At 45.0% G+C, this 16,045-nt stretch overlaps 1 protein-coding gene across 1 annotated transcript in view; it reads right to left on the bottom strand.

Annotated features, from left to right (window-relative positions):
* LOC310816978 (nuclear factor of activated T-cells, cytoplasmic 3-like) overlaps nucleotides 1-16,045 on the bottom strand; it is a gene marked incomplete at its 5' end in the record, with an annotated part of 50,729 nt that overhangs the window by 15,539 nt on the left and 19,145 nt on the right. The window contains 4 exon segments of the mRNA XM_083687357.1: nucleotides 647-702; nucleotides 6,966-7,106; nucleotides 7,210-7,382; nucleotides 7,872-8,071. Of these exon segments, the coding sequence (XP_083543483.1) occupies nucleotides 647-702; nucleotides 6,966-7,106; nucleotides 7,210-7,382; nucleotides 7,872-8,071 (570 nt within the window).

Here is a 16,045-nt window from a genome sequence, read left to right as displayed (position 1 = left end):
GATAAGACAAATATTATCATGTACCAGAGTGATTGCAAGATTGAAACATGGTGAAAGGGGTGCTATGGTTTGGGCATGTATAGCTACCACAAGAATTAGCTAATTTTTCTTAATTGATGATGTTGCTGGTGACAGCAGCAGCAGAATGTATTCTGAAGTGTACATAAACATCTTGTCTGCTCGAGTACAAGCAAATGCCTCCAAATTCATTGGATGTTGCTTCATCATCATTCAGTAAGACAATGACACCAAACATACTGTCATAGCAACTAAGGAGTTTTCCAAGGTCATAAGATTTGAGGCAAAAAGACCTCAAAACAAACAACTGGAGACAACTTGGAGCCCTGAAATAGTATGTTTAAAAAATGTTGTACTTTCTAAACAGTACCCAATCTGGAAAAAAAACATTTAAGTAAAACTGAGAGTTTGTACTTTGACCATAGTAATTGTTTGATTTCAAATCTAAACTGTTGGAGTATAGAGCTAAAAGGAAACAAAATACTTCATCTTTCCAATACTTATGGAGGGCACTGTAAATGACATAACAGCTAATACAGTACAATAACATCATTGCTAACACAATATATACAGTCTAGGCCTACATAATACAAGAGATAAGCGCAGAGAGAAACAGTAGTCTACTTACTCCTTGACTTTTCTCACGGACGATTTTTGCCTCCACCTCCCACTGTGGTCTTCCATCTAAAGGGGAGGGACAACAACATAAATGGGTAAAACACATCAGACTTCTCTTTGACAGACAAGTACATTAAAGCAAAACCAAAGCAGGCCCATTCGAGTCTTAGCCTGGCTAGAGACCATCCAGAAGGCTCTTCCACTGCTTTTCACATGATGAATCAATGGAATACATCTTAACGATCCCTCCTAAAGACCTCTTCACCCCCACTACCCCCCTGTACAAGTTTCTCTCCTGTTAATTAAAAAAATAAAAAATCCTTCTTCTAGCATTGTGACTGCCTATGGCCCCTGGTCTGAGCATTGATTACTTTATCTTATGATGACTGATGGATAGATGATTCACTTACTTAAACAAATGTATTTGTTGAGAGTCGCTTTGGATAAAGGCGTCTGCTAAATGCCGTAAATGTAAATGAGGCACCCAGAGAGAATCAGCTTACAGACAATCACCATCTCCACTAAAAAGATGGCAGGAGCAGACATATAGTATGTGGCACTGAGGAAAAGTGAATGCCATGTCTTGGACTATACACTCACCGGCCACTTTATTAGGTACACCTGTTCAACTGCTCTGTAACGCAAATATCTAATCAGCCAATCACATGGCAGCAACTCAATGCATTTAGGCATGTAGACATGGTCAAGACGACCTGCTGAAGTTCAAACCAAGCATCAGAATGGGAAAGAAAGGCGATTTAAGTGACTTTGAACGTGGCATGGTTGTTGGTACCAGACGGGCTGGTCTGAGTATTTCAGAAACTGCTGATCTACTGGGATTTTCACGCACAACCATCTCTAGGGTTTAGAGAGAATGGTCTGAAAAAGAGAAAATATCCAGTGAGCGGCAGATCTCTGGGAGAAAATGCCTTGTTGATGCCAGAGGAGAATGGCCAGACTGGTTCGAGATGATAGAAAGGCAACAGTAACTCAAATGACCACTCGGTACATCCAAGGTATGCAGAAGACCATCTCTGAGCGCACAACATGTTGAACCTTGAAGCAGATGGGCTACAAAAGGGATCCAACCCAGTACTAGCAAGGTGTACCTAATAAAGTAGCTGGTGAGTGTATATCAACAATGTGAAAATGAGAGAATAGGTTTATGGTAAATTCATATTATGGTTATGGACTAGAGCATTAAAAAGGCTCATACATGTCAAGACAATAAGATGATAGGAATGGTCATATGCTGTAGTTATTTTGCTGTTGGATGAAAAAAGGAGGATACGTTGAACATCTGAATGCAAAAACCTGATGCCTGATATACTCTCAAGCCACACATAATTATGACGAAGACACAGTATATGCTATGATCATTGCTTAATATTCCAGACCTATCTTGAAATCCGGAGTAATATTTCAGAAGGTATTTCCCTCATCGGGAGTTCTCTTTGTGGTCCATTTCCATGGTTGTGTCAGTGCACACTCTACTCTAGCAGACAGGGGTTAGGAACTACAAAAGCTTCCGAAAGCAGGGAATTTCAATTTGCTTTATGGGACCTGAAACATCCAATGATGTCATTTTTATGGGCCCAGAAACCCTGTGGAGAATATTTTTACAGCTATTAAAAAGTAATCAAAGTCTAAATGTCCTGCTGTTTGTCTTGCCTGGTTAAAATTATGGAGAGACAAGTGGAATAACTGTATTTATTTTAAAATTCCTCCACGAGCTGCCAGATTTCTGGCTAGGAAACATCATATCATTTTCCAGTTTTCCTACTACAGATGTTATTATCTGGCCAGACATATTAGGAAGCCAATCAGAAAAGCAGTTGAGAGAATAATGTCCTGGGGAAACGCTTGCTTGGTGTGGTTAAGAGAAGTCACAATCATCACAACTACATATCAAAGGGGAATTCGGCTACTGCAGTAGCTACTGCAGTCTTTTGCCTTTGTTCTGTGGCAAAAACAACTGTTCCCTGTAGAAATTCATTTGCAAATGTGGCTGTTTCATGCTGCTCACCATGTTGCATATGGGTCGGGTTACATCTCTGCACCTGTTACAGTAGCGAGCTACCTCTCCTGTCAAGCTAAGGGCTTCCCCAAACGCTACCTGCCATATGCTGTACATGCCTGGTAAAGGGCCCCAGTTCCACAAACAGCCTATGTAGGCCTAGTTATTATCCCTGTTATATCTACTCTGCTTTACTCCAGATCCTTACCCATCTAATGGCCAGGAAATAGGTGATTTGCCTGCTCTGATCTCCTGGGAGACAACATCAGTCTGTGTCTCAGTGCATAAGACTCCTCTGTAGAGCCCTGTGGAGGTTCCCTCTCTTGTGAGGGAGCTCCACTTGCGGTCTGTGTCAGACTGCTTTCCGGTAATGAGTGGATGACCTTGGGTGCCTCGCTGACTTCAGCACAATGTATTTCTACAGCACATGTTGACATTCAACATGCAGGAGAGAGGGCCCTCACATGCGCCATAAGAAAACAAGCTCAAACAGGAATCTCATACCACACCCGATGACGGGTGGATCATCCCCACGCCCCGCTTGGAGGGAAAATACACCCATTGTGTTAGATCTACTAAAACAAAAAACAAAAGCTATTCAGTTATAATAACTCTGGGCTTTCAGATCTTTGTATAAGGAAGAAAAAAACCTTGGAGTATTAAATGCAATTCAATTCAACTGACTTCAACCCTGATTTCAACCCTCCAATCCCCGATGTAAACGTCTGTCTTCATCAAGGCTTCAAGTCACACAGTCCATTAAGGGGCCCCTTTCCTCTGTTTGAGGTCCACACTAGTCATATAATCTTTGGTGCTTCCAAATAATGCACTTTTCATATTGCTTCCTTTGGACTCTCTGGACCTTATTTTCCCTCTCGACTGTGATTATGTGAAATCACAGAGCAGGTAATAGTGATTGAAGGCTAAAGGAGGCCAGAGTGGATGTGTTAGTGTTTAATTTGGAGGAAAATACTGCTGTACTGCTCTTGCTTTTCCTAGCAAGGAGGTGAGGAGAAAGTGAACCATAGACCGCACACAGAGGGACCAAGAGCTAGGGTTGGGCGGTATAAATTGTTTCATAACTTTATACCATCCTCAAATTTTACCGGGGTATACGGTATTGCCGCGGAACAAAAAAAAAAAACATCGCGGGGGCCTGGCGGGAGCTGTCTTTGCTCCATATATTTAATCTACATTGAAAAACTGAATTATTTATGTGGTGACTGCTATACTGTATGACATTTAGCCTAAACAATCATTTAAACTTTACATTCCGATCATAGCTTGACAAACTAAACAAAACTGTTGGATAGCACAATATGATTGCTTAATATAAAGCATCACACGCTGCATTCGTAATAATATAACTTGTCTCATGTCCTGTCATATAGCCTATAGGCTATCATTTGTCTATAAAATATTGATTTAGTTACCGTTATGAGACTATGCTCTGGGAGTCCTAATTCCGCTTGCTACTTTTTGAGCTCTCTCTTTCGGGGCCAGCTGTGAGAGAAGGCGGCGGTAATGGCACGGCAGTCTCTGAGGGCCCACTCTGTCCGTTGCCTCTGGTCCTGCACTGCGTTTGTCACCGCCAGATTGAGGTTGTGGCCAAAACAATTGAGCCATGGCCAATTCAGAGCCCTGATGGCGGCTGCAATGTTAGCAGCATTATCAGTTGCTATGGCCGAGAGTTTATTTGCATCTAATTTCCAATCCATAAGTGCTGTGCGGAGTACATCAACGATGTTGATTGTAGTTTCCAGTTGGGTGTGACAAAGTGGAGGGTTAACGACATGTATGGCGTCATGTTAACTGACGACCACATATCTGTCAGCGAATAGGGTCTGAACCTGACAGAACCTGACAGCAGCACTGACAGCAGCACTTGACACAGACAGATATTCCATCCGTGCATCTCAACTTCCCCCCCCCCTCCCTTCCTCAAATCCTCCTCAGTTCAGTCCCTTATCTGCCAAACCTCAACTTCCCCCTATTTTCCTCAAACCAAACCTCATCTTCCACTTCTCATCCTCCAATTAGTCAGTTCCTCGACCAAACTGTTGTTCCTGGAAGCTTAGCAAAATACACAAGATATAGACAACCAATGCTGACAGTGGAGAAACATTGCTCAGTTTTATCATATTCAGAATGGGGAAATTAACAAGTAGAGAACAGTAGAAAGTCACAAGTTGAAGACAGGGGCATTTCTAACCAACTTAGGCCTTGAGCTTGAACCCTATCCATCCCCTCCCAAACCACCAGCCTATACAATACCCACAATAAGCCTGTTTTTCCCCGCTCAACATGACTTCACTGTTGTTCTCTGTTTATGAGAGAAGGTGGAAAAATCTCTGTCATTACTCCTCTCTTCCTCCCTTTATTCCATGCCATTGCTTTCTCCAATCAAGCATGTTCTGCAATAAGCACATGGATTAGTGGGGATGGTGAGGATAATTTACACAAACCAAATCATTATCTCCCAACTTTCTTCCACTCAGAGATTTCCACTCCCCCTATGGGGCCACAAAGACCTGGCCATGGTGGTGTTGCCTCTACCCTCTACTATGGTACTTTCCTATGCCACGCTTCACCTAAAGCTCCTCAAAGAACTACAGAGACATTCCTACAAGTCTATCTTTCTTTCTCCAACTTTTTAGAATGGCTAGTCAGTAACAACAGCCTTGCAGACTCCACCGTGTGCTAACTTGACTCAGTTCCATTCTTTCACAAAGGTACCCTGGGCAGGCACTGACTGGTTCAGCGAATACCACCCATTCAAAGTTTCCACCCTGGGTCCGCCTCTACGAGAGAGAGAGAGAGACAGAGAGAGAGGGGAGGCAGATCTAAAACACAGGTGGTGCTAGAAAACCCTTACTGTCTAACCACTTCAAGCTCAGCCCTCATTGAACAGATATGAGTGAAAACCAATGGCCAAACCTCTGGCCTTTTAGTTGGAGATGGGGGGGCAGATTAATGACGATTCCACAAGTCTCCTCTGTGCCTTACCATACAGTATGTGTTCAAGGAAGGTGTCATGAGATGGTGAGGACCCAAACACTAGCCTGGCATGAGCACTGAGCAGTAAGAGATGCTGGGTCTGATGACCTGTGTGTCAGTAGCAGCGGCAGCCAGCCTGCAGCAGACCGAATCCTGCAGGTCATCTTTCTCTCCACACCTGACAGACTGCATTACTGTGAGCCATAAATCTGCCCTGTGCGAATGAAACCCCTGGGGATCGGGAGCAGCGGGTGCAAGCAATAGTACAGATCTCCCACCGATAATATAAAAGGTCTCCAAGCTAGTTTGAAATGGCATGCTCAAATCATCTCAGTCATGTAACTGAGTCCCATCAGATAATTTGAGATGATTTGGACATGAAGTTTCAAACATTCCAATTTAGGGTCAATTGACTTAGGCTTAAAACATTTTTTTTGCTGTTAGTTATAGTACCCAGATAAACAGAACCAGTGCTGACTGAAGTTTGTTCATGTCCAAAAACTAATTTCTGGGTAAGGAACCCAAAATTTGATTTTGGGTGAACTATCCCTTTAAGGTAAAGCAGAACTAGTGGGAGCCAGGTGCCGTATTGAGTAAGCCATAATATAATCTTTTAGCATGTTGTTGGTGGCCACGTTTAATACATAGGGAGGGGGGGTTTATAAATAGGGAGACTATAGAGAAGGATGATTAATAAGAGGGAGAATCATCACACCTGTGTTAACACCGTAGGCCTACTGACACTCTGCTCTCTCAAAGTGAAATATGTGCCCTTGATACACGGCACTATTAAATTGAAGCAGGATAGCAGGGGGTTTTTACAGTGTTGTGTTGTGGCTTGACAAGACTGCTGAAAATGTTACTAAAATGATGTAGAATTGCATGAAATGTGCTTACAGAAGACCACATTTTTCTGGCTGACATGATGCCATTGACAGTAAGGGAATAGCTTATTGTATCATTTATAGTAACGTAATTAGCCTACACTTGCAATGAATTGTAAGTAATTGTTCTTTTTAATTTATTCTTGCAGCATTGTCAACACAGAATAATAAATATTTGCATTGATTACATTTTGTCATGAGAGATATAGATGATATTGCCTAACATGTATGAGCTATAATGTTGGTCTGGAACAGACTAAAGTCAGGTTTAAATCGACATTGTCTCTATTACACATCTTTGGACTGCACACAAATTTGTCCGGCCTGGCCAAGATTCGAATCCTAGTGCCAGCTCTGATGGATGGTTCTGAGGAATTGTAGACCAGCACTGTTCCGCTATGTGTCTGAAGCAGTGTAGACAAGTCTCTTACCAGAGCCCTTCTCCAGGAAGATGACTTTTGACTCTGGGAAGAAGTTAGAGCCTGTGATGACCATTTCCTCTCCTCCACTGACCAGGCAGCTGGTCAGGCTGGACTTCTCCACCTGAGGCAGCTCCTGGGCTGAGCGCTGGGCTGGGATAGCAAAGACAACCAGAGGCAACATTTACAACTGTGTGACAGTGTAAGTGTGTGTGTGTGTGTGTGTGTGTGTGTGTGGCAGGATTTGGACACTCACAGCACTCAACAGGGATGGAGGATGCCTGTAGAGACAACACCTTCCCGTTAGGCTGGGGGATGTGCACACGGAAAACTACTCGCACACGTGTGTTCTTCCGTCCAATATCTGTCTCCCCCTTCCGCAACTCGATGTCAGAGTTCCGTAGCTTCAGGATGCCTGCACAGTCGATACTGCATGAGGGAGGGTAGAGCTTAGAACCACAGACTATTGGCAATCAGAAGAAATGACCAAGCACAGTTGGGCTGAGAGCCATAGAACAAACCATAGCCCAGTAGTATAATGACTATTGTGAAAACAACAGTGGCAAATTACAAATGATGTAATTGTATGATTTATTGCTTCTGTAAATGTGAAGAGAACAAAAAAAAAAAAGTGAACAGAACAGAACAAATAATTTCCCATAAATTACAATGAAAATGAAACCCGAGCCTTAAAAATATAAACATTACAGGCAACGCAGAATCAAGTATAGAGTATTCGGCTTCATGGGAAACCCTCAGCTTTACTCTCCAGTTTGAATTACACCTCTATAAAATCCCTTGTGGAAGACATTACGACCCTGTATGATCATAAATGTGGTTATTTTTATACTAGAGTGACTTCCACGGTGGTATGCTCATCAGTGAGTAATGTTACGTTGAAGTGGTTATGACACCTACCTGGCGGTCATATTATTTTCAGGAAGGAGAGGAATTTCGAGAACTTTTGTACTGGTGATGATGATTTCCTGGCTGGCCGTAGCAACCGTTTTCCCTGTGATCCTGTGCACCTGGTAGAAGGCATGCGGTCTCAGGTACCGATCATCCGCCGTTCCGATGAACATCTGCAGGTTGACAGACTTCTCACTGTAGCCCATGAGCTGAGACAAGACAGAGAGATAGAGGGGGAATAAAAACAGACATGAGTGCGTGGGTCCATATGAGCAGTACGCACGAAAGGCTCTGCACATTTCCACTGCTCTCCAATGAGGGGAATCTAAATGTCATGGCTGAAACATTCAGATGTTTCTGGCAGGGCCACTGGAGACTCATCTGGAGCGCTCTGGCCTCCAACCAGGTCAACACTGATGTTCTCCACTCATACCCTTATCATACTTTCCCCTTGCTACATGTGCCTTAAGAAGGATCCCGCATGTGCGCAATTACCTACAAAATCCCTTCTGTGAACCATAATCTCGGCCCGGTCTTTCCGAGACAAATCCAAAAGAAGTCGTAGTTACCAAAAAGGCCAAGCCAAAAAAAGAGGAGACACGTTTTCAAAACACGAGAGAAAGAACATGGAGACGGAAAGTGAGTGAGAGAGCAGAGAAAAAAATAAAATAATAATTATATATATATATATATATATATATATATATATATATATATATATATTTGGTGTGCCACAGTATCAAAATAAATAAAATAAAATAAAATAAAAATCTGGCCTGAATTGAGCACTTGCAATAACAAGTCACTGACATGATCTTCAACTCATTCTGTGAGGTCTACCATGTTTTTCAAGTACCTTTTATTGGCGAAGCTGCAGTTTGGATCCAGTACAAAACCTGCCAGCAGAAATGCCAACGCCCCTGATCTAGCTGGTGTGTGCCAGCCTGGCCGGAGCCCGGCGCCTGAGACAGCTGCCCTTGTCATCCCTGGGCCATTCACAAATCCAAATGGCAGCCAGGCAGGTGAAGGGCTCCCTGGGAGAGGGGGGGCTTTCCTCCTCAGAGGGACAGAAACAACACTGGCCACACAATACCACTACTGTTGGAATGTTGTGCTTGGCACGCTCCATGAAGGGAGGATGGCGCATGGTCCGTGAAGGGAGGATGGCACCCTCCCTCTTCCTCCCCAACACCACCACTCCAAGCACAGAAAGAGCAGCCCGATGAGGGTAACAGAGACCGCCCTTTCACTGGCACTCTGGAGACCTAGTCAGCCCTGGTCCAGCTATAACTGCAGGGTGACTACCCCGACCCCTGTGTCTGAATCACACACACACACCAGCATTAATGTTTGGGGAATGAGACATGTGGTAGGAGGAAGGAGTTGGGAGTTGTCAAATGTGGTTCTCGAAAAGCAGCGCAGCCAAAATGGCGAAATTATGGTCTGGAAACACGTGTACATGAGAAAAACACCAACCCCAAGACTGCATGCTTGGTTTCAAAATATTGACTTTCTCTGAAACCAATTATTGGACCAGCTTGGTTTGTGTTTCAGAGTGTGATTGAGCGTTTCTTGACTTTCCAGTTTCCAAATGAAAGGTGCACTGTGGTGCATAGGGGCAGTATTCATGCCAGCCACTTCCATTGGTTGTTAGCTGCTTCAATTTCTAGCTGTGAGCTGCCTGAATGAGATGGTCCCTAGCGGGGTAAGTAAGAACAGTGTTACGGGGGCTCTCCGGGGTCAGACGGTGCAGTGGAAATGATGTTGCTGTGTTTATAAGGCTGGGTAGAGTTGACGAGTCCCCAGCCAGGGTGGTAGAGGGTAGGGACAGGAGAGCTCAGTGTTCTGGGCCAAAGTGAAGAGGTGAGGCAGCATGGTCAGTTAGCGAGCTAATGCTGCTCTGGGGCTGTTCTGTGAACCCTGCTCCCCTCCCAGAGCCCCCTAAGGATGATCTTTGACCCTGCAGCTGTCCCCACTTGTGTTGGGACCACCTCTTATGTTTGATTTGAGCTCCATTCTCAACCTTTCAATACATGGCAGACGAGACAGAAATGTACTGAACATTCATGTATTTTTGTCTCCGTTTTAATTACATCACAGCTCAATTGAATTACAGGGAGCTTACCAATCAAAACAGGCATTGCTTTAATGAGCAAAAACAAAAAGCTTGTTCCACAGAGGATGCTGGCTGTGAGTGCAGGCATTAGAACATGGCACATGATAGTGAGGGGCACATGTCACTAAAGGTCTCCCTCATAGTGCCCCTGAAACACAGAAGCTTAGTCACAAAGGGACAATGAGCCAGTCAGCCCTGTATCGCCATTCCCTGACTTCTTGTGTGTGTGTGGCCCTTCTAAGCCTGCTGTTGGCTTGCCCTGCAGGCTGCCATCTAGGAGACACTCGGTGACCATGACTACACTAAGAGGCTTTTTTGTGCTCACACACACACACACACACACACACACACACACACACACACACACACACACACACACACACACACACACACACACACACACACACACACACACACACACACACACACACACACACATTGGTCCTTGGGTTCCTCTGTGAATAAGAGATAGAGCCTGAGGCATCCACACTGGTGTCGTACTGAGCTGACTCTGCCTTCAGAGCTTTTAAAAAGAGGTGCAGAAACTGTCTATTCAGTCATTTCCCCCCACAGGCCTAATCTTAGTAGTGTACCTTGTGAGACTAGCAGCAGTGACATTCCCCTAAGAAATAGGATGCAACCCATCTGGATGTGTAGACTGCAACTTAAATTGGCAATGAAAGGTACAGTAAGCATTATTTAGTAAATATGCTCTAATATATCTAATATATGTTCTAATATATCTATTAGAAAGTGCTAAGGAAAGCCGCTTACAGGTTCAACAGCACACTATAATATAACCCCCTATTAAGAGTTAATCTTTAGTCTCAAGAACCACATCAAAGTGCAACACATGTAATAACTAACCACTGATGATTATCCAGACCCAATTATCTTTACTATGGCCCATGGCTGTAAACGACACCTTAATCTTGATTTCAAAGAGCTCAAAGTCACAGGGTTTGTGGTGGTTGCTGTTGTGATTTTCAGCACTAGATGTCTATAATGTGTAGAATGTAGACTATGGAAGTTTGTGCAGACAGACATGTGTCTGTAAATCAACATGTGTGTGGAGTTGACAATGTTTATTCACAGCACCATGTGTGTTCCAGACAGCACACAGTGACTATGTGTCTGAGAGAGAGAGAGAGAGAGAGAGAGAGAGAGAGAGAGAGAGAGAGAGAGAGAGAGAGAGAGTGAAGCTCTGTGTCATGGTACAAAAGTACAAGTTACTGTTTTGTGACATTTACTGAATTACAAACTGATGGAATATGTAAGGAACAGTAGTCTTCCTACAAAGGCATTCCACTTCTCTCTCCTAATGAAGCCCAGCTCTGGTATGGAGCCACCATGTTGTCATAGACACATTCAGCAGACTCAGGCTGCTCCAAATCAAATAATGCACAAGGCAAAACTGATTAGGACCTGTAAGCCCACTTCAGCACTCCCAGGTCAAACAGTAACATAACACAGCAGTGGCTAATTTAGTAGCCCTTGACATTTAAAGCTACTTCCAAAACAACTATTTTCCTTGCGGTTAGTGTTTTTCAGTCCAAAATCATCACTAAGCTACACCTTTCCAAATACTGTTCATAGTGTATGCGTCATACATACAACTGCATGTGAGTCTGAACACAGGCAACACACACATACACGGTCACACACACACAGCTTGTTTCACATTCCTAGGCCGCAGCCCCCACCAAATCCATGCTTGGTGTGAAATACCATGGGAGGGTGGTCTCTGCACTTTCTTAACCTCCCCAAATCCTCTCAGACCAGCTGGTCAATAAGGCCTGATGGATCAGTAGTTATATTAAACCTGGTGACATTAATACCAGTCACATGTCCCGCGCTGCTGGAATAGGCCTAAAATAAAACCGCTGGATACCGTTACATATTCAAGTCTAAATAAAGCCCCACTTATTTTGCTCGGCATCTGTTCCACTGATCCAGTAATAGAAGGGAAAATAGCCCAGCGGGCCCGGAGTGACACCCACAAAAAGAAACAGCCCCTCAAATGTTTGACATTCGCAAATATGAAAAGGAAAACACAACATGTGTTGAGGGATGGCTATGCTAGGCTGGGCTGGACTGAGCCCGGCCGGGCTGGACGCCGTACCCCTAAACAGGAGCGTAGCGCACCACACTTCACAGCGAGAGCGGCATGTTTCATCATGCCTAAATCTCCCCCTGCCTTCCTTCTCTCCAACTCCTCAGCCACTCTCCTCTCCCGTAACACAACACTTTCTCACAGAGGCGCCTGCCTCTGCCAAGTTGTTTCCCCATGTTTCTCTGCCGTTGCCATGGCAAGGGTCTGTGCGTGTATACGAGTGTGAGTGTGGGTCTACGCACGCTCACGTTGGTGTAAACTACAGCCCTGAGGGGATGAGTGTGCCTGTGTGTGTATTGGTGTGGTGTGGTGTGTGTGGAAGCGGCAGCAGTGGTAGTCAAGGTCATGGGCAGCCCCTGGCCCGTGTCGTCGGCGGTGTCCCTGCTCTGACACGGCCTAGGGCCCGTACACACACACAGCGCCCTGTTCACATACAGGCCTGCTGTTTACCCAGCACACCAGGGCACAGAGAGCCAGGGGGCTAGTCGGCCATTTGTTTAAACAAGGTCATCTCTCTCTCTCTCTCTCTCAAATGAGTGCCAAGCCTACATCATGTTTACATCAAATACACCCTGGGGCAGGACAACAGCTTCAGTTCACACAGTGCAAACTGCAGCGCTTCGCATGCTTCTTCAATACGCATCGTCTATTGAAAGAGTCAACAAAGCAGTACAATAACAACACAAGGGAACAAAAACAAAACCGAGGTACTGGGGTAGAAAAGTGACAACGTGTGGCAAATGCTTTATTATTGGACAAAGCTGAGGTTATGTATAGCACCCCGGTCACTGGTAGAGAGGGGGAGGGGGGGGGGGGGTGTCATGATATCAGGGTCAAAATCCTTCTGTTTGGCCAGAGGGAAATATAACGCGCTCTTGGACAGACTTGACTGTCTTCTCTTTCAAACCCCTGTCATCAGACACCATGGCCTCGTTCATAGTTATTAAGGGGAATGAAAGCTCAAGACAAACTCATGCCTGCAATACAAAACATTTAAATGTTGCTGTCAAATGTTTTTGTTTACAGCATCTATTTTCCTTGTAATACTTGGCAGCAGTGTAAGTGTGTGTGTGTGTGTGTGTGTGTGTGTGTGTGTGCATATGTGCCTGTATACATGGCCCACTGGGTAATGCAAAGGAGCTCCTTCTTTTGTGTCAGAGCGAGTGAACAATTAAGCCGGTTAAATACGCACAAGAATACCTCTGCCAGAGAGGCTTTGCACTTACACGTCTCCTAGCAACAGGTGTGCCAATTATGGTCTGCCCGCAGCTAGGCTAGCCCCTGAGGGCCGGCCCAACTAGCTAGCGTAGCCTAGGCTATGATTGCACTGGAATAAGCAGCGTTCCACGCAGAACCCAGCAGCATGAATCACCTCAGTCCAAACAGCCGATGTAAACAGTGTCACACTGTTTCGCTTTTGTTTGTCTGGCTACTGTACGTTTTAGTTATGGGATTACTGTTATGACATTGAGACTGATGGCTCTCTAATGCGCTCGCTTTTTTAGGACAAAGACCATATTTAATTTCTGACTCTGTCTAACTCATTAACCTTGTGCAGCTGAAGTCAGTCTATGACAGTATTTAACAGCTGTTTGAGCAGGGCATGGATAAGGTCAGTAACTGTTCTTCTCATGTAAACTACACTACTCTGATGACCTGAAGGCCTCTGCAGTTAGGGATCTGGCCATTAGAATCTAGCCTACACAATCCATAGGACAAAACAGAAATCACTCACTCACGACGGCTCCTCCAGCAAACTAGCTCAAACTAGGTGAGCAGCATAAGACTGTTAGGAGTACTATAGATAGCTACATGCCATATATACACCTATTTTGGTTTGGTTTGGTTTGAGGAGAGTCAGTACATAGTTTTAGAAACATGCATGATGCCAGTTGTAGCAGAGACATGTCTCAACTCTCTGTCAGAAGGGAGGAGAGACTAACAGCTCATAATCAAATCCTGCCTGAGGCCTTTTCAACACAACCTCTACCTGATTAAAGCTGCTCAACTGCATCATCCTGTGATCAGAGAAAACCAACGAAGCCTGGCTTTTCCCATGTAAACACACTGCTCTGTCAGATTCAAGAGAAATAATAGGAAGAAAGGGCAGCTACAATTAACACAACTTCACAAACCAGGTGGCATGAATAACTTAGGCCGTCTCTCCCTTTATTGTCTCACACGCTCAAATACAATCCTTCCCCTCCCCTGAGCTACCTTACACATGTAGCCAGCCCATGGCTCCCTTCCCGGTCACATGCTTTTGTTTTTCTGTTGACATAGCAGCTCTGTGGTGCCTTGATCTGGGCGACAGTCACAAAAGGAAGCCCACACCGCGTCCAGATGGCAGCCTTGGCGTCATTTGATGACATCATGACACCAGAGTCAACCCCACAGGAAGACTGGTGCTCCCGTAGAGAGCAAAGAGCTGCAGAGAGACTCTGAGACATTCAATGTCATTCTACCGTTTTAGCTACACACCTAGCTAGGCTACACCAGGGGAAATACTGCCTGTTAGACTAGAGGAGGGACTGACCCACGATGGTTAATCGCTATTCACCAGGGCTGATGTGCTACTGTATCAATACCAAAAAGGTGTTTCTTTTGAGCAGTATCAAAAAGTGTTTCTGGAAAAACAATGGTCTAGTCACCATAATAGGGTGACCTTTTTGGGTAGGGCTGGTCTTACAGGGTGCATGAAACACAGTGTCAACAGACTAACAATGAGGAGCGAGTGTTTAGTAAACAAGGAGACCAGTAGACCTGCCTGACCAGGGATGATATAATTTGTCTATCCTCACGTGATGTGAATGCTAATACCACAGAAACTGATCTGCAACAACTAAAAAGCAGGGAGCTGACAGAATATGGTAACAAGACCTTATAGCTTAAACCCCCACAAACCCATTGCCTGGATACTACATTTTGACAGCTACATTATGCATCCTCACACATGGTGGAGTAGAATGTGGTTAACCATTAGCTGTGACTGATGGAGGAACAGGGCTCTGTCTGCATAACTAGCCCTGAGAGGAGACAGCACTACTGCTGGAGGTAAGGACCTGGGACGAGGGACCTGGATCAAGGTCAACGGCTGCACAGGACAACTTTAGAACAACAGTTGGGTCAAACTAACCAATAATGACTGTGAAAATAAACCAAAATGAGCAGCTGAAGACAAAACTGTGGTCATCTTGTGGTCTAGTTTGTAAAATGTCACTCTAATCAAAAAGTGTTCAAAACCACTCTCTGACCATTCTCTAAAAGACAAGTCTAAAAGTTGATAGACGGGCTGACAGGCTCCTAAGCCCCAGCATTGTTGGGTTACACAACAGTGCTCCTGGCCTGCAGTGATGCCCAGCTTCCGTCACCCACACAAAGGAGACCTGTCCCCATGGCCATGAAATATTCACCTGCTGCTAGCCTCACTGGCAGCCCACTGAACGCCCTGGGAGCCCTGGGCCAGTAGCAGAGCTCACCCAGCCTACCTCTCTGGGGTATCACATGACACAGACACTAATTGAGCTACGGTGACACCACTGTCCCTGGCCTAGCTGCCTGCTTCAGTAGGTTAGCCTTTCTAACCTAGAGGGGGTTCACCGTGTGATGACAGTCACACACGCCAGGTAAAATGAGCCCTGCACTGCGAGTGTCTTTAGCTGGGTAGACAGCTGTAAAATGATGAATTGACAGCTGAGGTCTTGGCACTAGTCCTCATTCAACAAGGCAGGGCTGTCCATCAATGTGAATGTGGAGTGTCAGGATAGTGAGTGCAGGTCACACCCGCTACACTGTGGAGGGCTTCTCAAGTTCAACTTCCTGAGTCCAGGTTGCCACGCCAACGCCATGGTTCCAGCGATGGTTGCTGTGTTGTGGTGGTGTAGGTGCTCAGACGACAGGTCAGCCTTATGTAATACGATGCAAGCAACATGTGAACATACAGGCGAAACAAAA

Source organism: Argentina silus (assembly GCF_951799395.1).
Source record: "Argentina silus genome assembly, chromosome: 2".
Lineage (NCBI taxonomy): Eukaryota > Metazoa > Chordata > Actinopteri > Argentiniformes > Argentinidae > Argentina > Argentina silus.
Note: the sequence above shows the minus strand (reverse complement) of the source record. Positions and strands in the feature narration are given on the sequence as shown.